At 32.9% G+C, this 23009-nt stretch overlaps 3 protein-coding genes across 4 annotated transcripts in view; all 3 read left to right on the top strand.

Moving 5' to 3' along the window:
- The window catches only part of LOC118049334 (uncharacterized), a 29477-nt gene extending 20339 nt beyond the window's left edge, over positions 1 to 9138 (top strand). The window contains exons 5-6 of the mRNA XM_035059305.2: positions 5662 to 5838; positions 9046 to 9138. Coding sequence (XP_034915196.1) covers positions 5662 to 5838; positions 9046 to 9107 — 239 coding nt within the window. The 3' untranslated portion in view covers positions 9108 to 9138. The remainder of the gene's footprint in view (positions 1 to 5661; positions 5839 to 9045) is intronic.
- Positions 1511 to 5479, top strand: LOC140955274 (uncharacterized). Its single transcript, XM_073407509.1, has 4 exons — positions 1511 to 2394; positions 2577 to 2705; positions 3481 to 4105; positions 5346 to 5479. The coding sequence occupies exons 1-4, from the start codon at positions 1849 to 1851 to the stop codon at positions 5477 to 5479; spliced, it is 1434 nt and encodes a 477-aa protein (XP_073263610.1). The 5' UTR covers positions 1511 to 1848.
- A 7325-nt stretch (positions 9139 to 16463) lies between the features above and the next one.
- On the top strand, positions 16464 to 21130 carry LOC118049333 (protein TIFY 4B). Of its 2 annotated transcripts, none has more exons than XM_035059304.2 (9): positions 16464 to 16794; positions 16896 to 17032; positions 17176 to 17351; positions 18426 to 18483; positions 18596 to 18758; positions 18984 to 19049; positions 19850 to 19907; positions 20007 to 20218; positions 20951 to 21130. In XM_035059304.2, the coding sequence occupies exons 1-9, from the start codon at positions 16677 to 16679 to the stop codon at positions 20965 to 20967; spliced, it is 1005 nt and encodes a 334-aa protein (XP_034915195.1). In that variant the 5' UTR covers positions 16464 to 16676; the 3' UTR covers positions 20968 to 21130. The 2 variants fall into 2 exon arrangements, with proteins under 2 accessions (XP_034915195.1, XP_034915194.1); XM_035059303.2 differs by having other exon boundaries at positions 18426 to 18516.
- The last annotated feature ends 1879 nt before the right edge of the window (positions 21131 to 23009 follow it).

Genomic DNA, 23009 nt, shown 5'->3' with positions numbered 1-23009 from the left:
TTCATCTTCATCTTTACCACGCAGCTGCTCTAGGTAAGCTCTCGGTTTCCCCTCACCTTTTGCATTTGCGTTTTAATTCACTAAGCTGTGCATGCAAATATGATTTGCTTGGCACTGTACATTTGTAATTTTAATTACTCTTGTACTGTGCTGAGCGTGTGTGAGGTTTTTTTGACCAGCCAGGTCACTGGTTGACTCGGCAAGGTCTGGGCAGCCCAGCCTAAAAAAAATAAAAGATAGAAAATAAGAAAATATATATATGCATGAATAAAAATAATATAAATTTATTTTATTGGTTTATTCATTAACGCCAGAATCAAGAATAAAAATACTTATTTAAATTTATATTATTTTTAATTTATTGTATTTTATTTTATTTAACTAGAAAACTAAAAAAATATATTCATGTGTAAAAATAAATTTATTTTTATTTGTTTATTCACTAGCGCTAGAGTCAGGAATAAAAATATTGATCTAAATTTATTTTATAGCTACATATAATTTATCAACGCTAGAGTTAGAAGTATCAGTAGTTGAATCTATTCTCTGGCGCCAGAGTCAGGAATATTATAAGCAAATTATCATGGCATAAATCAATAAATATTTAGCATTTTAAGACAAAACCAGCAATGCAGTCTGACTCAGGTAAGACGTTTAAGGGATGATAATATCTTTCCTTTTACATAACCAGTCCCGAACCATAAAATCTCTGTTAACCAGTTAGAGTTCTTAGTGACTATAATACTAGGTGGTGACTCCTTAAAACAAGATTATTCCCCATCAAAGAATAGGATGCTATAAATTCATTCTTTTTATGAAAATTTTTAAGGCTGCTGCGATGTCAAGTGCGGTAAATATTAAGAAAAAAACAAAACGTGAATGTATTAATTAATTCAAATGTAGATAAATTACTGAAAGATTCAATTTTATAAAAATTTAAATTTAATATCCAAAAACTGTCTCGAGATATACCTTTACTATCAAGGTTAAGAAGAAAAAAGTGGGATTAAAATAATTAGTTTATTTCTCGACTTTTCTCTTTTAAGAGGTGTAACAAGACTAAATTTCCCAACAATTATTTAACAAGTAAATTTCTATCGTTACAGAGAATTTCATCTGAAGGAACATACAAAGGGGAAATTAACTACAAGAAAGTGAAAGCCCTCTGTCTCCTTTGAAAAAAAAAAGGGGAAAAACAACACGAACTGATGGGTTAAAACCAGTTATGTAACAGTAAAAGCCATGCTCTTTGCTTTCTTTTAGGAAAGCGAAATATCCCTTTGAGCACATCTCATTGGTCTATTTTGGAAAAGCTAGGGGCTTGAGTTATACTACTGCTGTTGAAAATTGACCTAGAGATCGAAACCCGGTTCACGGGAGGAACTTTAGGAAACTTGAAGCCCTCATACAAGTATATATATATATATGATGCATGGTGCTTTTTTTCTGATAAATTAAAGAGATTCGGCCATCTAGTTAGATAGAGGGAAATTAATTTCTTGGAATATAAAATAATTTACAAACAAACAGCTAATATTAAAATTCACTTCTCATGATTACTAGTGAGAAGAATTATAACAATAGTGAGTGGTTGCTATGATTTGCCCAATCCATAATATATTAGTCGAGCATGAAAAATCTTATTCATGTAATTATATTGTTCTGTTAATTTAGAGAATAAGCTTCCTCCCACTCGTCTATAAATAGCCTCCCTGTTGTCTCTGATCTCAACACTCGACTCTCTAACTCTGCAGACGTTCATCGTTGCATGGTTTACTCGAACCACAAAACAATCCATTTACATCTCCACTTGAGAACACACACCCATACCTGGCCAGAAAATAAAACATGATCCATCCATCTTCTTCAAACCCAGCCCCTCAGGTGGGTACATCTCCTGCAAACCCGACCCCTCGGGTGGCTGCAGCCTCTTCAACCCCTGATCAGGTGGTTACATCTTCTTCGAGAGCAACCCCTGATCAGGTGGGTACATCTTCTGCAAACCCGACCTCTCGGGTGGTTGCAGCCTCTTCAAACCCTCAGGTGGTTACATCTTCTTCGAGAGCAACCCCTCAGGTGGAAGACGAGAAGACGGTTTATCTACCTGTTTTCGAAGTAGGGAGCTATGAAGCATGGAGCAAGAAGATGGAAGATGTATTAACTTCACAGCATTTGTGGGATATAGTGCGATCGGGGTATGAGCGACCTCAAGATGCCACTGAGCTCGCAGAATGGGGAAATAGTCAGAAAGATGGATATCGTGAAGCTCAGAACAAGAACGCAAAGGCCTGGATGTTAATTCATCAAGCAGTTGGCGTGGAAATAATGGAGAGAGTGTTTGCTTCTGACGACTCCACCAAGAATATTACTGGTATATTAAAAAGATTCGATCAGGTAATTTCCCCGAAAGCATCCAACTTAAGTGGAAATGTTCTTAATTAAATCCCTCTCATCATTTTAGTTTCTAAAACTCTCTAACAGTACCAGTGCTGCTCTCTCTCTTACTCTCTATACTCCCACATACAACCTCGTCAAGTAATAAGTGCAGCATTTTTTATTTTATTTTTTCTTAACAGAAGCGTTACGCGGACAAGCCGAACATTGAACTGATTGGAGAAGTACTCAGAGAGCCACATATGGTGGAAGTAGTAGCAACGTCACAAGATGTTTGGAAGATGTTGAAGACTTACTCAGACAAGCACAAGGTAACTGCTTGCTCCTACACTGTCACGTATTAATTTAATAGTTCAAAACCTTTTTTTTCCTTTACTAATAATACTATATAAATAAATGGCACATTAATTTAAATCTTCAAACCATTTAAGATCGTAGTTGGGTTCTTTTCATGCTTTAAATTTTCAAACTTTTGGTCCCTACATGACTTGCACAGACCTTCGAGGCCTACAGGGTAAACAGGTTTTTTTTTGATATATCTTTATTTTAAGATAGTAATTTTACTTTACTGTTGCCGTGGTCAAATTATAATTTTTAAATTTTTTTTATAAAAAAACAAGTTTTTTTATATATTTTAATTCCTCATTATAATTGATATTTTTATCATTATTTCATACATGGCATGTTTATTACCATTTTTCTCCCCTGTCTTTATTTTTTTTAGTTTTTACTTTTTTCTCTTTATACTTTTTATTTGAATTTTATATATATATATACACACACACGCACTTTGAATTTTTTTTTTTTTTTAACCTGATAGTGGGAGTTAAGCCTTTAAGAGAGAATTTCATTACGCATGACAAAGCACAATCATTATTCACAAGGTAAATATTTATTTTTCAGTTTTTTTAATCATAGGTGGAGTCTAATGCAGAGCCAATATTACAACATACGTATGTATTTATGTGTGTCTATATATATATAAACACAATTTTGATAAAGAAAAAAAAATTGTACCTTTTTTTGCCATATCGTGAAAATAGTTTGAAACTCAGCTTCTGCAAGCATTAATTCTGGTTGTGGCAGGAAAATCAGAAGACAACGCCTGAAGAATCTATAACCGTAGAGGAGACGAGCCTCGCGGATCTTTATCTAGAGGACACCACCTATCTAGAGGAGACCACCAGATCGAGCTTGTTTGTAAATGCCATGAGCGATGGTTGGGACGACAAAGTGATTGAGATCTATACAAGAAAACCAGTAGCTCACTGTGCAAAAATCACCAATTCAGGCGACACAGCGTTACACATAGCAGTTATTGGTGGCAAAAAAACAACAGTGGAGCAACTAGTAAAGCTAATGTCCTTGAAAGAAGCCGATAAGGCTCTCCGAGTACAAAATGAACGGGGATATACACCTCTCCATCTGGCTGCTTTTGTGGGGAACGCCTCGTTGTGTGATTGCCTTGCTAGTAAAATTTATTCGGACGAGGAGTTTCGGAATTCATCTGAGAAGATAGAAGCCGGGTATGACATATTAGGCGAACGTAACAAGGAAAATGAGACCCCATTGTTCTTGGCTGTTGTCATGGGTAAAACAGATGCCTTTCTATGTTTACACGGTTTTGTTCTTCCCAGATACCGCGATTCATATTACAGAGGGAATAAGGGCGATACCATTCTCCACGTCGCCATCTCTGGAGAATATTTCGGTGAGAATATTCGGATATTAACAAAAATTAAAGCTTATATGTTTTCAATCTGCATAAAATCATTGTTTATTCTCTCACAAATCACCCTGAAGTGTAGCATTGATTTTTTTTTTAATTTTTACTTTCATTATTAAACTTTTTATTTTCACAGTTAAACTATATTAAGTCAAAATTAGCACCAACTGCATGTTATTTTTAGAGAATGTTGAATTGAAAGACACTAGACCAAAGTGAAAAACACGTGTCACATAGGTGATGCTTTCAAATTTATTTGTGAAATACATTCTAGTCCCCTAGCTTTTTTAAAAAAGGTGATCGGTCCCTTTAATTTTTAAAAAATACATTCTAGTACCAAACTTTATTTTTCTTATTTTTCAGTTATTTTTTCATGGAAGAAGAGATAGGCGTCGCTGAATTTCAGCGAAGAGAGAAAAAGATCTTTGTTGGTGACAATTCTGACTACCTAACATGTTAAAATTAGTGTCAACGGGTTTCACTAGATGAGAGGAGTTTTATGGTGGTTATTTTAAGGCTCAATGCAACCTAGAAAACCAGATCTAGGTCAAGGATGCAATTTTCCGATTTGATTTAGTGGTTCGAGCTGTTTTTTTGGTTTAATGGGTTGATAAGTTGGTTTCTTGGTGTTTGTAGGGTGTTTAGTGGTTCAAATAGGTTGAAAAATAAATTTTTTGGGTAAAAAACTTGTAGGCCTGATTTTCTCGCCACCACTATCTAGGCTAGTAGACAACACATTGTCTGCTACAACGGGCGACGTGTTGTTTACTTATTATATTATTCTATTGAATTATCTCAACCTTATAACCTAGGATACACGATAGACACATAATCTTGGCATATCTCATATTCAAGTCATGGATCTCGTGTGCCAACCCAACTTTGCCCATAACAATATTTTTTTCGATTTGTTTTTTTGTTGTTGAATGCCTCATTTTTATTGTATTATATATAAAATTAATCAAAATTTAACTTAATTATTGAATTTCTCTTATTTCTTTAAAAACTTTCTTTCAGATTAAAAAATTTTGGTCTAGACCGCAACGTCGCGCGGACACCAATCTAGTACTTATTATACCATTAATATTTGAATAAATAATAATTAATAATAATAATATAGGTAGAAATTCTTTGTGAATATACATACATACGGTACATATGAATTTTGTTTTATACAGTAACATGATCCATATCGAGAACTTGATTAAAATTGATGCGCATGCAGATCTAGCATTCCAAATAATTCATCTGGATCCAAAACTTGTTAACTTGGTAAATGAAAGAGGAATATCTCCACTCCATTGTTTAGCGAGTAGACATACAGCCTTCAAAAGTGGCTTCCACCTTCGTCCTTACTAACAACATCATATACCACTTGTAAGTTATAAAATTTAAGGTTGAATTTCATATATTTGCTCACTTTCTGGAAACGTACATTAGCTCTTAGCAAGCTGCGGTCCGTTTTAAGAAAATGAGCAAACTCTCTTAGGATATTAGAAAGAAGAAAAAAAGAGTCTTATTGTGCTGTTATGTTTCGAAAGGTACAATTGTTGATCCACTACAGGAGAAAAAAGATAAGGGCAAAGGATATTATAGAAAGCAATCTGGCTCTACAGATCGGCCATCCCAGAACAGGAACAATAATAATTGTCCAGACAATTATGAGACATGTTTTCACTTCTTTACATCGATGTACAGGGCTTTTATTTGCATTGTAGGTACGTATATGTGTGTGCACATAATTTATGGTTTTACATTTATGACACTCCCTTTAAATAAATTCAAACTCCACACAACTTTTACACTAGTTTTAATGAATTTGATTTTAAAATGTTTGGAAGTGTGGTAGAGGTTAATTTTTTGAATGCTTTTCACTTGAAAATGTATTAAATAATATATTTTTTTATTTTTTAAAAAATTATTTTTAACATCAGCATATCAAAATGATAAAAAAAAACACTAAAAAACTAATTTGAAACAAATAAAATCAAATTTTGAAGTAAAACAGGTTTAAAGCTCAATACCAACACCTCTAAATAAATGCATGAAATTTAATTGTGTTTTTTTTAATAGATACCCAAAAGAATCATAAAGGAAAGAAAAATATTTTGAGTATAATTAAACTTTTATATATCATTTATTTTATTTGAATCTTGTGTTAATAAAAAAAACCAAAGTTGCTATTGAAATTACTAAATATGCACATGGATACAATCTATTGTGGATTGTAACAATGAATTGCATGGCACAATTTCTAATGGACAGTGATTTCAATGGGAGCTACAGAGACAATTAAATATGTTATATGATGGTGAGTTGAAAATGTTTGGTTTTCTCTTGGGCTTTGATGGCTTTGTCCATGGCTTGCTATGAGATGATTGTTGGATGAAATGACACCTTTCCATCATCGTATCTTTTGACATGTGGATTGCTTAAACAAAAAAAACTAATATTGTTATTGAAATTATTGTGCACACATATACAATCCACTATGAATTCTAAAAATGAATTGAATGACACTTTTTTATGTACAATGATTTCAACGGGAGCAGCAAGAAGCAATTAAATTTGTGTTAGTGATGGTGGGTTGAAAACTTTGGTTTTCTCTTGGACTTTGGTGCTATGTCCATGCGCTTGCTACAAGGTGACCATTGGATAAGATGACACCTTTTCGTCTTCATGTCTTTTGACATGTAAATTGATGTGTTGGTTGTCATAATTGATTGCTACTTAACCTTTATTTTATTTATTTTTAGTTTTTGTTGCTCTATGGGCATTTTTTCCCTATTATTTGATAAAAAAAAAAATGGGAGGTATTGTTGTTCGGTTCAATGTTGGGTTTCCTTTTCTTGCGTTAATTCCATTGTCTTTAAGCGTGTGATTAGCTTCTCTTCTGTTTTGGACCTCTGATGGCAAGGGGTGTCCAGGATAGTTTTCCATCTTTTAGGGCATTTAGTCATTGACCCATTCTTATTTTTTCCTTTCCTTTTCAACATGGTTGGTTAATTCTTGCATTTCATCTCTATGGTGTCAATAATCTCAAGCACCAGAATTGTTGGGCAGTTGATCCTTGGGAGAGTGTGGTGTTGGGTGTGTTCTTCATTAATTTTACAAAGTGTGGTCTCTTTTATCACCCAATTCCTAATCCATGTGTGTGCCCTCTTTACTGGAGCTTTTGACCTTTTTAATTTAATGATGTTGCATTAAATATAATGACACTTTGCAAAGTTTGGTGTCTTTTTCAGAGTTTGGGTTTTATTTGGTTTCGGCTAATTCTATTTGGTTATTGTTAGTTATGACTATTGGTTGTTTCTTTATAGGCATTGTTGCAATTAGGTTCATTTTGGATGGTATTCATCATGACACTAGTTTGCTTTGGTAGTTTTTACTACTTTCTTTTTAGCATGTTGTGTTTGCTCATTTTGCTTTGGTATTCATCATGACACTGTTGCAATTATTTGCTTTGTTTCTTTTTATTTTTATGTATATTTAAGGCTTCACACAACTATTTTAGTTTTTTCTTGCATTCTACTTTGTTACGTTGTTATTTGTATGCAAATGTTTGAAGTCACTTGCATTGTTACTGATGAAGAATATGTTGTTGATTTCATGTTGGTTGGTAAGATACCTAAATTTTTTTTTTTGGTTCATCTACACACAACTATGTCTACAATAAGCAATTTACTGACCTAAGCATTGTCACACCTTCAATGATAGCTAAACTGTACAGAAACTAGATTTTCTAGTTGCATTTTGGTGCTTTTAGAGTTAGGACCAATCGTTGCGACATAATTGAAACAAACATCTTTGACAATAGCAATTCCAATGATACTAATATGCACTCTCACCCTTCATGATTATTGGCACAACAATAGCCATTCTTATTACACCAGAAAGCGTACCACACACAATCATGACTATTCTTCTTAGAATCCCTCATAAACCGTCAAGTATTGATGATATATTTACACTTAGAACTAAAAGAAAACTTGAATTCACTTACGTAAGAGCACAACATAGGTTTGCACACTTAAATACAGATCCATCATGTTACCATTGAATTCTTGAATGTTGTTAGAGGTTTCTCAATTGCATTCATAATTCTTTTTCCCACCAAGTTGTTTATGATTTTTTATTATTATTATAACCAAGTTGGTGTATCTTACACTGATAAGCCTGTTATCGATGAGAAATCACATCCCAAGATTTTAGCTCCTAATATTTAAGAAAATATCTCTTCATGCAAAAAAAGGTAACAAGACTCGTTGCCATCCAATCATTTTAGGTTCATCTCCTTTTCAACTTATTATATTTACTTCTATTGTTGTTTATCAATGCAAGAATTACTTTTTCATTTGCATCTTTTAATTGTTCATGATTTAAGCTTTTATTATGCTCTTGCAAATCTTCTTTTTAATTCTCACATAAATTGTTGTTAACCATGATATGTGGTTTTCACCTGTGTTTGAGTGTGTTTAATAAAACGTGTTTGATTTGATGGTTTTTTAAAAAATGTTTTCTGATATTTTATTTTGTTGATGTAAAAAAATATATTTTTAATGTATTTTTTAAATAAAATATACTCTTAATAAAAACACTCTATACACAACACCAAAACATGTATCTACAACAAAAACAGAATAAAGTAACATATAATGATCTATATAAGTAAAAAATAAAATATCAGCCTAAATTGAAAAAACAAAACAGATGGAAGATTTGAAAGACCAACCATGGGTTAAATCCAACCTAAAACAAAAATGGAATATTGAACCATAGTTTTGCCCATATTTCATCTTCTTGTTTCCCCTTTTTGTTACACAATGGGAAGGGCTAGAGGAGGAGGAATTAATAGGAGTTTATCCATATGCATTGCCACAGTATTTGACATCGATTTGCTCTTAAATGTTGTAAACAAATTTTAGGTATACAACGACAAGTGAATCAAGGAGAAGTCCCTGCAACTACATGCTCAGGCATCCCATGATCTAACAATTCCCTGTCTCCAATCAAGAAATAAGTTCGTGGCTGAAGAAATGTTTTGGGAGCAGGTAAGCAGTAGAAAGCATCTTCTTGTACCAATTGTATATTTTTAATGATGTGTATAAGAGTAGATCGCTATTTATTCAAACCCAATTCTTCATCAACTTGAAGAAATAATTAGGAGAGATTAATCTTTTATATATAATTAGTTATAGTAATTAATTTCTCAATCATATCTTCAATTTGACATGCAGTGACTTAATTGAGAATGGAATCATTTAAAGTCTAAATTGTATTTTACAAAATAATAAAAGGGCTAGAAAAACTCTTAAAACAAGGATATATGGTACCGAAATAAATTTCTCAAAAATTTTAGGGACTCTATATTGATAAAATGGTTCATTTGTTATATATCAATTAGATGTTTTATTAATAATTACCGGAAAAGGTATAAAGTAATAATAAAATAGTAATATAGACAATTGTTTTATTTGGAGCGTGTTTAGTATTTTAGCACGGTTGTTTTTTAAAAATATTTTTTTATTTGAAATTATCAATGTAATATATTTTTTTAATTTTAAAATATATTTTTAAGCATCAACATATCAAAACATAATAAAAAAATTAAATATAATTTTTTTTTTTATTGTTTTGATATGTTGATTTAATAATTATTTTTAAAAAATATATTTTTAAAATATAAAAATAAACATGCTATTAAACTATCATATGCTGAGTGCTTCACCTTTAATGTTAACTACTGAAATAATTGTTGAAAAGGCATACTAAAGAATACAGACAAGGTAATGGTTATACAGACAAGGTAATAAAAAAAAAGTGTGTGTGAGCTGGTTATAAATGATTGGTTCTGATAAGGGTATATTGATATTGAATGGTATGATATATAAGGATATATATTGACAGGTTTCCCAATTAATTATCGCAATTTTGGAGTGAGACCAAATTAACTATCAGTTATTCTAATTTCTTGTAATATCAGTACGCCTGCTTTTAAATTTCTAATTACACCCCTGATCAGGGGTATATAATCCCCCCACTAATTTCTAGAATGTGTGTGTGTGTGGACGTGGTCCTGGGAAATTAATAAATGTATTGTGCAGATCAAGAGCAAGAGAACCTTCGATCATCTAGAGAAAGCAGATTAGTTCCTCCAAATTATGATACTATCGTTGAATTTATTGAAGCTTGATTGAAAGCTAATGTTGGTCATTCTTGGATTAGGTATGTCTTCTCCATCATTTCATGAGTGCAAACAATACAATATTGATTACGTGTGAGACACTTGTACTAGTCAATCATGTTCTTGCATTTTCAAGGATCAATGGAGATAAGAAAAGATACGACTGAGAAAGAAGAACACCACATTTGGTCTGTTCAGGTAATGAACGAGCTTCTTCGAGAGAATAGTTTTGTACGAGTACGAGAGCTTAGTGAGATAAGTGGAGGGAGCCGCCCCCAAGCTACGGTCTGGCGTTTTTCCGACACCGATGCAATTAAACAGTTTGAAGGCAGTGAGAAAGGTTAAATTTTATCCTTCATATATGATATATGGATCTTATTTTTTAGATAAAAAATGAAAGACTATTATTGCTCTCTTGAATGAAACAATGTTGAATAAGGTTAACATTAAAGAGCTATAACCTACCTTGCGCTGTCACTGATATATCATCAGGGGAGGCCGCATCTACTTCTATATTGGAAAGCCAGAGACACCCCTATTAATGGCGGCAAGGAATGGCATACTGAAATCATGGAGAAAATTACTACAAGATTTTCCTCACGCGATTCACGACATAGGACACGCATAAGAAGAATGTGGTGCTGCTGCAGTGCAAAATATAGGCAAAACCGCATGTCTTCAGTTTTTTGCTAAGAGAAGGAAGAAAAACGAGGAACTAGACAGGATCTTTCCTCCAGGTTGATGACGAAGGGAAATAGCGCAAGGCATCTTGCAGCTTGCCACGATTGGAGATTATAGCCTTGGCGCATTATCCAGGAGCTGCTTTACAATTGCAATGGAAAAATGGTATATAGTTGACACAAGCGTGTGTTTATATATATATAGAAAGACATGAACACGCTCGTGAATAAATGACCAACTTTCTTTTACGCTAATTTCACCCAACTACAGTATGATCTATTAATGCATCAACCATTCAAATTGCTTTTGTTTTCAGAGAATAAATCCATTTTAAATAGCATAACACTCTCTAGTTTGTGCCCTATGCTTGCAGTATGTTCAAGAATTCCATGCCACAAAACTTCTTTCGTCGCCTTCAAACTGTAGAGGCGAGACCCCGAAGGACATATTCAACAAAGTCACATCACCAAGAACTTGTTAAAAGTGGAGGCGCGTGGCTAACCAACACATCCCCAAATCCGCTCCGTGGTGGCAGCCCTCATTGCCACTGTCGCCTTCGCACTCAGCCAACACTGAGAGAGGGACAAAATGACATTCCAGTCCTTCGAAAACCAGATTGGCATTCAAAGTAATTTGCTATCTCCAATCTCTCGTGCTCTCTGCTTCTCAATCACTTCCGTGACTCATGTTTCTGCAATCACTAACTTCTAGGTAACGAAGGCAAGGATTTTGGCGACAGATTTGCCCAGCAAAAAGTTTTGCTTGGCTCGTTAACATCGTTGTTCTTGTGTCCATAGCTGCATATTGGTAATGCTTTTTTGTGCTGGGCATTTCTTCGTGCTTAGTGATGACCTGAGTTCCGCAGCTTTTCCGCTGTATGGAGTGACTTGCTGCCGAGTGACCTTTTTTTGCTAAATAGCACAGTTTCCTTGGTACTGAATCTTACTAAAGGCTACATTGGCAACGGTGCCACAGCGTAGGTAGTGGCGTTGCTGCTCGATGGGACAACTAATTCCTCTCCGCAAGCAGTGACGCGCAAATCAACTTCAATCACATAATCTCTACCGGATCAAAAGGAAATGGAGGCTTAACCTTCACAAAGCAATCCAAACTGGAGACGAACAAACTACTCCGAAATCAAGAAACGAATCCAAGGCACTCAAAGCATCCCCTGATCCCTCTATATTCACTTGCCAAAACTTTCATTGTTTGATTTCTATGGTGATCTGCTTTTTTATCTCGGCCCTTATTTTCTTTCAGGTTTCGGCATTTTACCCTTTCTATGATTTTCGAGTTTTTTTATGGTTTTTTGGGTTTTTCATCTGTTTCTCTTTGTTTGGATTTGACAAAATTACCCTATCATCTATAACGCACGAGGTTTTTTACTGGCAGGAGCCATTCACTACTCACGCGCACCGACAAAACCTCTTCGGTGGCCTGTGTTATTTTTAATAAATTTATCTTTGATTCTTCAAATTTTATTTAGGTGATTTTTAAATTATATTTACGTCAATTAACTCTCTATTTTTTTAAGTCAACGAGTAGAATTGTAAATATAGGACCCGCAATAAAAAAATCAAAAAAAAATAAAAAATAAAACATGGGTGGACGTGTCTAGACAATTTCGAAAAAAAATATATTTTAGTCTTCTAACTTTAAAAAATATATAAGATCTCATAGTTATCGGTGCCTTAAATATTTTTTTTTTCAAACTCAATTTTGGAACAAAATTTCTTTTTGTTGTTCTTTAATCCTTGATTGAAGAGAGTAGAGAGAGATGTCATCCACAGATCCTGACGGTACAAGACAAAAACAAGAAAAAAGCATATGACACTGATTTAGACCATTAAAACAATCAACGTGTGTATAAAATGGTTCAATTTGATGAGAGAAATTCATAATAAGTGTTTTTTTACTTTTAAAGTTCGTGAAAAAACATATTTGAAGTCAATTTGATTTTTTTTTGTTTCGGGTTGATTTTTGTTTGTGATGGTTTTTGATTATTTTTTTTTAGATATAGTAGTTTAATTATTATAATTCATAAGGTGTTTTTGGTCAAGAATGAGTTGAAAAACAGGTTTTTTGGTGTAAAAAACTTAAATCTTGATTTTCTGACCACCACAGTGGCGTAATGTGCAAATCAAGATGACGTGTCATCTCTTAGTAGGCAACATATCTTCTAATTTTTTTTCTCAAAAAAATTTAAGGTGGACAACAGTAGCAACAAAAAAAAAATAAGGGCAAACAATCACATAGGCCAGATAGGCTGCTAGACCTAGCAATGCTTGATATTTTTTATTTTTCTTTTTTCTTCTTCTAAAATATTTTTTAATTCTTTTTTTTAATTAATTTTTTTTTCTCTAAAATTTTTATTATTTATATTTAGGGTTAATAACCTTTCTCTCTTTCATTTTGTTTAGAAAATCTCTTTTAAAATGACAATTTTTCTTTTTGTTATGCATTTAAAATTTTAAAGTGTTTTTCTATTTTTTTTATAATTTGTAATAGATTAACTTTATTAAAAAAAAAATCAGATAATATTTTTAATATATATAGCCTTGCATGGTATTTTTTTTTTCACCTTTTATATATTTAATTAACTTAATTTATATCTCTATTTCTATAATCGTTTACTTAAATAAAAAAAAAATTATTTTAATAAATAAATTTTAAACTCTAGGACATTGCTTCCCAGGTTTGAATCTAGAAAAACACTTAAAAATTTATCATGTAATTTTAAAAATAATAAATTAAATTTACCTTCTAAAAAACCATTATTTCATTGCTCCCTTTGTAATCAGCCTCTTTTAAAGAAATTAATCAAACATGCTTAATTGATAGAAAAAGTAATTTTTAATCTGATTTTGTACCCAAGCCAAACTTATCCTAGCTTGTGTTTATTTATTTAGACATATCTAGCTTATCATTTGTAATTTAACTAATTAATTTATTATGTTCGGTAGTAACTAGTTTATTGGTCTACGCTCCATCTCAATCATGTTATTTTTTAAAAAAATATTAAAAAAATATTAAGAGCATAGAAATTTTTTTTGACAATGTTATTAAACCTAGTCAAATGGGTTTATCTTAAAACCTCTCATCCCAGCTCTTTACCTAATTCAAGTTTTCAATTAAATCACGTGGGAGCTAACCTGATTTAAATTGAATGATTTCATGGATCCAAAGATAAGTTTGGACGATCAGTAAAACATAACTTTGTATTTTAAAACAAATATCAAGACAACAATATGTTGGATCAACCCTTGTCCCTCACGACCTAGGCCATAATCTCTATTAGGTTTAATAACCTTTTTTTATAAACTCTTTTTTATTTAATTATATAATAAAAATAAATGTTCACAAAATTAAATATCAACCCTAAAATAATTATTTTACTTTGAGGTTGTGATAACCCTGTAAAAACAAACAAAAATAAACCATGTATTTTATTTCCTAACCAATCCAATATTGAAGAATGAAATAAATAAAATTTAAAAAAATAAAAGGCTGAAAACAAAAAATACATTTCGATTGGTGGGTAAACCCGTCAAACTCATGAATCAGTAACCTAAGGCTAGGACAACAAACATAACTTTGTTTTTTTTTAAAAAAAAATATCGAGACAACAACAGGTTGGATCAACTCCTGTCCCCTGCGACCTAGATCATAATCTCTATTAGGTTTAGTAACTTTTTTTTATAAAAAAAAAATTTATTTAATTATATAATAAAAATAAATACTTCGTAAAATTGAATATTAACCCTAAAATAATTATTTATTGAGGTTGTGATAACCCTGTAAAAACAACAAAAATAAACCATGTAATTTTCCTAACGAATCTAATATTGAAGGATGAAATAAAAAATAATAATTAAAAAAATAAAAGGCTGAAAACAAAAATACATATCCGATTGATGGGTAAATCCGTCAAACTCGTGAATCTGTAACCTAGGTTAGGACTCCTAACTTGTGAATCCGATCATGGTTTCTATTAGGTTTAATAACCATTTTTAAAAAAAAAAAATTTTATTTAATTATACCAATAAAAACAAAAACTCGCAAAATTGACTATCAATCTTAAAATAGATATTTATTTGAGGTTGTGATAACCCTATAAAAAACAAAAAATAAACCATGTATTTTATTTCCTAACCAATCCAATATTGAATGATAAAATAAAAATAATAATTAAAAAAATAAAAGGTCAAAAACAAAAAATGCATATCCGATTAATGGGTAAACTCATCAAACTCGTGAATCAGATAACCTAGACTACGACGTCAAACTTGTGAATCAGGTCATGGTCTCTATTAGGTTTAATAACCTTTTTTTATAAACTCCTTTTTATTTAATTATATAATAAAAATAGATGCTCGTAAAATTGATATCAATTCTAAAATAGATATTTATTTGAGATTGTTATAACACTACAAAAAACAAGCAAAAATAAACAATGTAGTCTATTTTTTTTTTAACCAATTCAATATTGAATAATAAAATTAAAAAAAAAATAAAGGAAAAAAAAACATGTTCAATTAATGAGTAAACCGTCAAACCTGTAAATCAGATAACCTAAGTTAGGATACCAAACTCGTGAATTGGGTTATGGACTCCACTGGAATCATAATTTATTTTTTAAAAAACTAGTTTTTATTTAACTACATGATAAACAAAAATAGATGATTGCAAAATCAAACATCAACCAAATATCAAGATATTTTTTAGGCCGCAATAACCTTATAGAAAACGAAACAAAACTAATTATGAAACTAAATTCTTAATTAACTAATATTTTATAGATGAAATTGAAAAAAAAAAATAAACTCACTAGACCCACGAATTATGTCAACCAACCAAACATGTGAACGTGTCCATTGACTTTTTAAGGTTTAATAATATGATTTTTTTTTTCTAAAATTATTTTTTTAACTGTATGAAAGAAAAAAGACAATAACAAAGTTAAATTGAATTATATATATATAACCTACCTAACCCGTAAATTAAGGTAACTTGAATTATTCTAGTAAACCGGCAAATCATTTTAAATATCTAAAAATATATAATAAAAAAAATAAATTATAAAATTTAATTTTTAATCATTATAATATTAAAAAAAAGAATAGATAAAATAAATTTGAAAATAAAAATGATAACAAAAATTCAAAAAAAAAAAAAGGAAAAAACGAAGAAGCAATACACAGTGCGTGGATAAACAATAATTCCCCCCTTAATTTTAATGAATTAAAGATTCATCATAGATTTCCGCAAAAAAACATGGTCGGAGTATTTTGAAATCCCAATGGAGGAACATTTTACTGCCGTAAACATGCAATGGCCAATGGGTGGGGGCATTGTTAAAAAGGCTTACCGTATTACGTGGCGACCTGGGGTTGCAGTATCATCCATCACATGAATAAATGATAAATTAAATCAAATTTAAATTAAAATCAAAATCTCCTTTAAAAATAAAGCTGGAAGAGTGAGATGCCGCGACACCAAACGGCCCCCCCTCTCCTCAACCTCCACGCACTCTCTCGCTCTCCTGCCCATTCCCCCCCTACCCCTTTAACCCTTTTCACCCCTAAAAGTACAACAGATTCACCAAAATGCCACTCAAAAGTGTAAAATCTCGCTAAATTCTCCATCCCTGCAAGCTCCGGTAACCGATCACCGGACCCGAAACCAAACAACATGCAACCGGGAGAGACAGTTTCCCGGTCAGCTCTAGACAAACCCCTTCACCAACTAACCGAAGATGACATTTCTCAGCTCACTCGCGAAGATTGCCGCCGTTACCTAAAAGAAAAAGGTCTCTCTAGCTTAAATATAGTAGTAGAGAGAGTCATGGTTTTTGCGTTTCCTGTCTTTTTAATCTCTGTTGTTGGTCGTGGTGACCGTACAAAAAAATAGGTATGAGAAGGCCGTCGTGGAACAAATCGCAGGCAATACAGCAAGTGATTTCACTCAAGACACTCCTAGAAACGACGCCGGAGACAGAATCTCCAAGGCGACGACTCTACATTCCCCCTCCTGATAACCCTCCGCGTGTGCGTTTCTCTACCGTCAAACCCTTCCTTTCTTCTTTTTTTCATTAGTATATAAATGAAAAGTTAAAGACACCTTTATTTATTTATTTATTTATTTTTATATAGTTTTGATTTTAATTACAATATATAATGTGTATTTGTAGGCCCCCGCAAATTCCTCTGTCTCGGTGAGGGGGGAAAGTGCCGATGCACCGATCTTGTTGTCAGCTGAGGAGTTAGTACCGTCCCGGCAACCCGATCCCCCGAATCCCGTTGTTCCCGCTGATCATCCGCCGCCGGTGTTTGTCGCTGCCACCGAAAATGATTCGGTTTCTCCAAGGTTGTTCCTTGTTTTGCATATGCTAGACATGCATAAGACAGCCTTTTTATCAGTACGACATAATTTTTTTTAATCCTTATTGTGGGTGAACTTGGTTTGATTTTGTTGGTCACGTTGGTGATGCCAAGGCGTGCGCTTTTGACTCTAAATGTGAATAGTGTGTGATTGCTTTTGGGGGTGGGTGAGCATGTATTATTCTAGACCATGATGGTCGGTCAAAGACAGTGTTTCAGCCATTGACTTGTCTGGCTTCGATTCTGCTTGTTTCTTTTTGGTTTTGTGTGGGATGTTTTATTTCATTTTTATTACTGTCGAGAGGCAAAATGTAGTTATGGATGCTTGTGTTTCAACTAAAGCTGAAAGCGTGATGATTCAAGTTGGTTTGATGCTTGAAAATTATTGGAACTTGGTGTCGTCTTCATCAGTTTTTCTTTTTTTTAAGGTATCTTGTTCTGTGCATGGCATGTTCTTGTTAACAACCATTTTAGCAGAGGTGCTGAATTAACATGTGTGATCGCCACAAGATAAGGGGTGTGGAAGTTTGAGCTATCAGTTAGAGAATATTCTGATGTCTGATTGGAATAGTAAGGGATTTGGCAATTTTTTTACAAAGTCTGCAGGCCTGCATATGCCATTATTTCTGCACATGATTTGTAGACAAATTTTTGCCAACATTGTAGGAGTATTTATTATCTAGCTGATGGATGTAATGATGTATCTTTTAGAAAATGCCCGTGCCGTCTAAGACTAAGAAGATCTTCTCAGTTGTCTTGCGTGATATATTGAAGAGATTTCCATGTTAATAATTATTATGCACTGTTTAAGAAATGCTAGTTGGCTTATCATACTTACACGCGCACATGAATTTTTTCGGAATTGTTCACTTTCATATCAGTGTAACTGAAGTATCTGTTGCGCATTGGAAACATGAATAACGGAGATCTATCTGAAGTTTTGAAAATAAGTCTGTCATGCATCTGGAACGTGGCTATCTCTTGGATGACACCTCTCTTTGTAGCGGTGTAAACCTGTAATTGAAGTTCAACAAGCTGAGAAAACTTTTTAATATGTCAGAACTACAGGGGCGGCAAAAGAATCAGCAGGACAGATGACCATTTTTTACTGTGGGAAGGTAAACGTCTATGATAATGTACCGAGAGATAAGGTGATGAAAGCTCTTTCTTTTCTGTATATGCTGGCAATGTCTATAAAGTACGACGGCTTTCTAAAGTGATTGTTTACAGGCACAAGTAATAATGCATCTTGCTGCAAGCCCATTTGCTCCACCTCAGGAAGCTTCTTCAAATGTAATTCCAGCACTATGGCCTATTCCATGTCAATTAGAAACTCCAGGTGTCAAAGCAACTCCAAATTCCACTGTGGTGATCTTCCCAAACCTGCCAACAGGTTGGTTATCAAGTAGTATTAAGGTATTTTTTTGGATACTATAGATTACCGTAATCTTTGCAAGTCAAACCCTATGTAAGTCCAGTTTAATTTACGTACTTGTATTTCAGGGCTCCACACATGTGCACAAATTAAAGCTTTGTTTTGATATTATTGGGTAAATGGCAAACATTTTCATCCAGAAGCGCAGGCTTTATTAACTAGTTGTCTTGGTTTTACTGTAAGTGAAAGGCGCAGATGATGGTCAGCTTCCCCAAGAAGAAAGCAACATAGCTCGTGAAGACAACCTAGGTAAATGCTTATACTAATCAGCTCATGAAATATTCCTGTTTGCTTGATTGGAAACGTCCATCATGATACCTTTTTTCACATGCTTCTATTCTTATATTGCTGCATTAAGCATCTTTTCATTGTAATCTTGCCTTATTATGTGAATTAATTGTGATTGAAGCTTAGATTCCCTATCTAATTTCCATTTAAGTTGATTATAACACCATCTCATCATGCCAACATGGGGTTGATTCTTCTTTCCATACGCACTCTGCCTCTGATATCTGTACCAGCACTGTTTAATACCATTCTACTCCAAAAATAAACATATAAGGCCTTATTTCTTATGTTTGGGCCTTTGAGCAGTTGTCTAAGCAAGGTAGATTCTATTCATTTTCTCGGCAAGGTTCTTTTATTTATTGAATCTGTTTCTGAAAGTTATGGATGGAACCTGGTAGCCCATGTAAATTTAGAATACACCTTTTGAATTCACTAAATTGATATGCTTTGTGGCGTTGTCAATCTCTTTTCTGGAATTTATTTTCAAATATGACTGAACAGCTGGAGGTACTTAAAAAAATGGTGGACGGAAATGAGCTGAAGAGTGAATAGATGGCAAACCTTTTCTTCATCTTGTCCTTTATTTTCTTCATGATATCTCATTTTTCATCTAGAGGAACAAACTGGATACAAGCAGGGAGAAATTAAATTCTCACAGATATTTAGTGATTACGACATTGCTCCGTTTTATTCCACTATGATAGGTCTCACTCTCTCTTCTTCATCTTCTTCCTTTTCTTTCTTTCCTTGAACTCTTTTAGAAGGCTCAACAAGCAGAAAAGCATCCTTGCAAAGATATTTAGAGAAGAAGAAAGACAGGTATCTTAAATCTTTAATACACTCTTCATTACAACAAAAGCAATGTACAAGTAGTATGTTTTTCTTTGTTATTTGTCCCTCATACCCTGTTAGGTGAAGGTTAAAGAACAAGAGAAAGGTGGGAATGACTTCTGCTAGCGTAGACATCTACTTAAACCATCGGGTTGGAGACCAAATCTCAAATGATCATTGGAACCTAAATGATGCCTGCTCATCTCCCCAACCTAGACCTCCTCAAACGCCTAATAGATGCAACTCTATTGACAATTTAGCAAAAAATGGCAGCCTTTCAGCTGACCTTAATGAAAAAGGTGATGGAGGTTTATCTTCTTGTCTTAAACTTTTGATATTAGTTCCAAATGGAGTTAGTACGTGGTGCTTATGCTTGGAATATTGAAGATCAGTTTCTTTTTTTGAAAATGCAAAAATTGTATCAACAGGAAACATAACAAAAACTGTCATATGAACATAAATTATCTCCCTCGACTCTTAGTGTTGAAGAGCACATGTTGTCTGCCGTGTTCTGATTACCAGTTTGAAACTGCACTGCCAATCAAAACTTTATGAAAATATGACGTGCACAGTTCCTGTTAAATTATTAGGTCACTCTTGTTATGTTATCTTTTGATTCAAAGATGTGAAATTCATCTGGGAAGATATCATGCTTGATGCAGAGTCTGTTTTGAACAATCTCACTGTAACTTCACTCGAGTAATCTCAAAAAATTCTCGTTGTTAACTATGACGTCTTATTCCAGGATGTGCACAAAAACGTTTACAGCAGTTAAGCTTGTGGTTCTTTACTGAAAGTGCTGAGTGGAAAAGATGCAACACATTGTTGAATGTTATTGAAAATACATGTTAACCGACAAACAAGAAAGAATTGTGAAAGCTTGGACGCACTATTCTTTTTCTTGGACTGGCATTACACTATAGATAATTGATTTTATTTATTTATTTATATTGCATTCTTAATGTGAAATCATTGCACTGAGGTTGATTCATAAACTATTTGACTCATGAGTTCTGATCTTGGCGTTGCAGATGCCCCAGAAATCTGAATGTGTGGAGGATGAATGTGTTATGCAGCGCGACCCATTTTGATATTAATCAAGGCAGTAGAGTTTAGCTCCCTCGGAATAGTTTGTACTATAAGGTATAAAGCTTGTTGTAGTAGTTGCGGCCATTTTTAAGTTATTAATGAGGAAACAAATTCGAAGTGAAGATCTATCAACATCTCTCCACCCTTTGCGTGTATCCCTGTCTGGTCAACGATCATGTGGTTGAAGAAGGGCAACGATAGTGTGGCTGCGTGAGGTAGTGTTTAGGATTAGATCATGGAAGAGGTTTTTTAAATTATTTTTCGCATAAAAATATATCAAAATAACAAGGGATTAGTTGCTGTGTTTGAGCCTGCAAGTCTAGATAAGCAGACACGATGAGATCTGACAAGATACATGACATGAAATATGAAATGATACCCACGAATCTCCATCTGCTCCTGATAATTAGATTACGGTTGCGTTTGTTTTATGCTTATGGTGAAATCAATAAAGTAAGGTGTTTGATAATAAATTAAACTATATTTTATATTGTGGGATTTACTAATAATAAAAAAAAAGTTTGAAATGTAATTTTTATATATAAGTTTTTTTATATTTTTTAATTGAGTTTTATAAAATTTTATTTGTTTTTGCGTTTTAAAAGTAATATTGAAAAAATATAAAAAAAATTAATTTTTATTTTACTTTAAATTAATATATATTTTATGTTTTTAGATTATTTTAATGTAAATATAAAAAAAATTATATTGATGTATTTTTAAATAAAATCCACTTGAAAAGCAACTGAAATTATATTTTTGTTAAATATTTTGTATATGTTTATTGCTATATGTAAATTTTAATTATATAATTATACAACTAATCACAATTAAAAAATATTTTGTTTAATTTTTTTTTTTTAAATCACAATAAAAACTAATTAAAAAAGAAACACACTCTACATCAATTAAAGCTTTGGCTATGGAGCCATGAAGGGAGGCACAAAACTGAGACATCAAGTCTGCCCAGATCATCTTGAAGTAAGATTTTGAGTGGCTCTGCATAGGACCCGTGAATGACACGAAGGCAGGGCATTAGGATAAGTGAAAGGTGTATGATGTTCAACCAATGTAATTAGATTGGCGACAATATGGCCCAGTGATTTAACATTTGTTTATTTTCTTGTTTTAAAAATATTTTAAAAAAAATTTAAATTTTTTTATTTTAAATTAATAATTTCTTGGTGATTTTAAATTATTTTGATACATTGATATTTAAAATAAATTTTAAAAAATAAAAAATATATTTTTTAAAATTAAAAATACTTTAAAAAACAACTATAACTTACACTTTTCTTACATCAACGTGTCTCCTCGTTGATCACTAAGGCAGGCGAATCCGAACCCACCACGCACTTCCCTTGTCTAAATTTCAACCATTGTGGAAAATCCAGAATAATTCGTGGGTGAGATGTCCCACCACTCTCTGGCATTTTTGCAGCCTGGTATTTAGCCCTTTTTCCATCGATTCCTTGTCTCTTTTTTCCCTGTTTAACACTTCCAGATGCGTGATTGATACTCGGCAGTAACAACGTCATTTCGTTCATGTTTGTGATTGGGCCTATTTTTTTAAATTGTTTTCTTGTCTGAGAATATATTAGAGTAAATCTTTTATATTTCTTGTATTGCTCATCAAAATAATAAAAAATTTATTAATTTATCTTTATTTTTTTAAAAAAATACGGTCAAATGCACTTCCAGACAGTGCCCAACTGTCATAAATGGTGTGGGTCAATTATTTTCCTTAAAAGCTGTCCCATTGGTGGTGTTATTAGCATTTTGAATTTTCTGTGCGCGTCATTTCCTTACCAATCCACTACACTCCCTCTCCTCACTAGGGCGTGTTTGTTTGTGTTTAAAGGTCATCCACCTGATATTTCACACCCTTTTCTCTCTCCTACCATTAGGTGGAATTCCAGGCATCATCACTGCATGGTTTGATTGTTTGGATATGACATAAAAGCAGTCGCTTATAGCTTTTATTTTTCCGGTTAAATCGTG

This window comes from Populus alba, chromosome 2 (genome assembly GCF_005239225.2).
Source record: "Populus alba chromosome 2, ASM523922v2, whole genome shotgun sequence".
NCBI classification, from domain to species: Eukaryota; Viridiplantae; Streptophyta; class Magnoliopsida; order Malpighiales; family Salicaceae; genus Populus; species Populus alba.
Note: the sequence above shows the minus strand (reverse complement) of the source record. Positions and strands in the feature narration are given on the sequence as shown.

What these genes read in the sequence shown, in the direction of transcription:
- LOC140955274 (XM_073407509.1), top strand. Translation starts at nt 1,849, where the DNA reads ATGATCCATCCATCTTCTTCAAACCCAGCCCCTCAGGTGGGTACATCT. An exon ending in TATTAAAAAGATTCGATCAG is followed by an intron (nt 2,395 to 2,576) that starts GTAATTTCCCCG and finishes TTTTCTTAACAG; the next exon opens with AAGCGTTACGCGGACAAGCC. An exon ending in CATCTCTGGAGAATATTTCG is followed by an intron (nt 4,106 to 5,345) that starts GTGAGAATATTC and finishes ATGCGCATGCAG; the next exon opens with ATCTAGCATTCCAAATAATT.
- LOC118049333 (XM_035059303.2), top strand. Translation starts at nt 16,677, where the DNA reads ATGCAACCGGGAGAGACAGTTTCCCGGTCAGCTCTAGACAAACCCCTT. An exon ending in CCGTTACCTAAAAGAAAAAG is followed by an intron (nt 16,795 to 16,895) that starts GTCTCTCTAGCT and finishes ACAAAAAAATAG; the next exon opens with GTATGAGAAGGCCGTCGTGG. An exon ending in TTAGAGAAGAAGAAAGACAG is followed by an intron (nt 19,908 to 20,006) that starts GTATCTTAAATC and finishes TGTTAGGTGAAG; the next exon opens with GTTAAAGAACAAGAGAAAGG.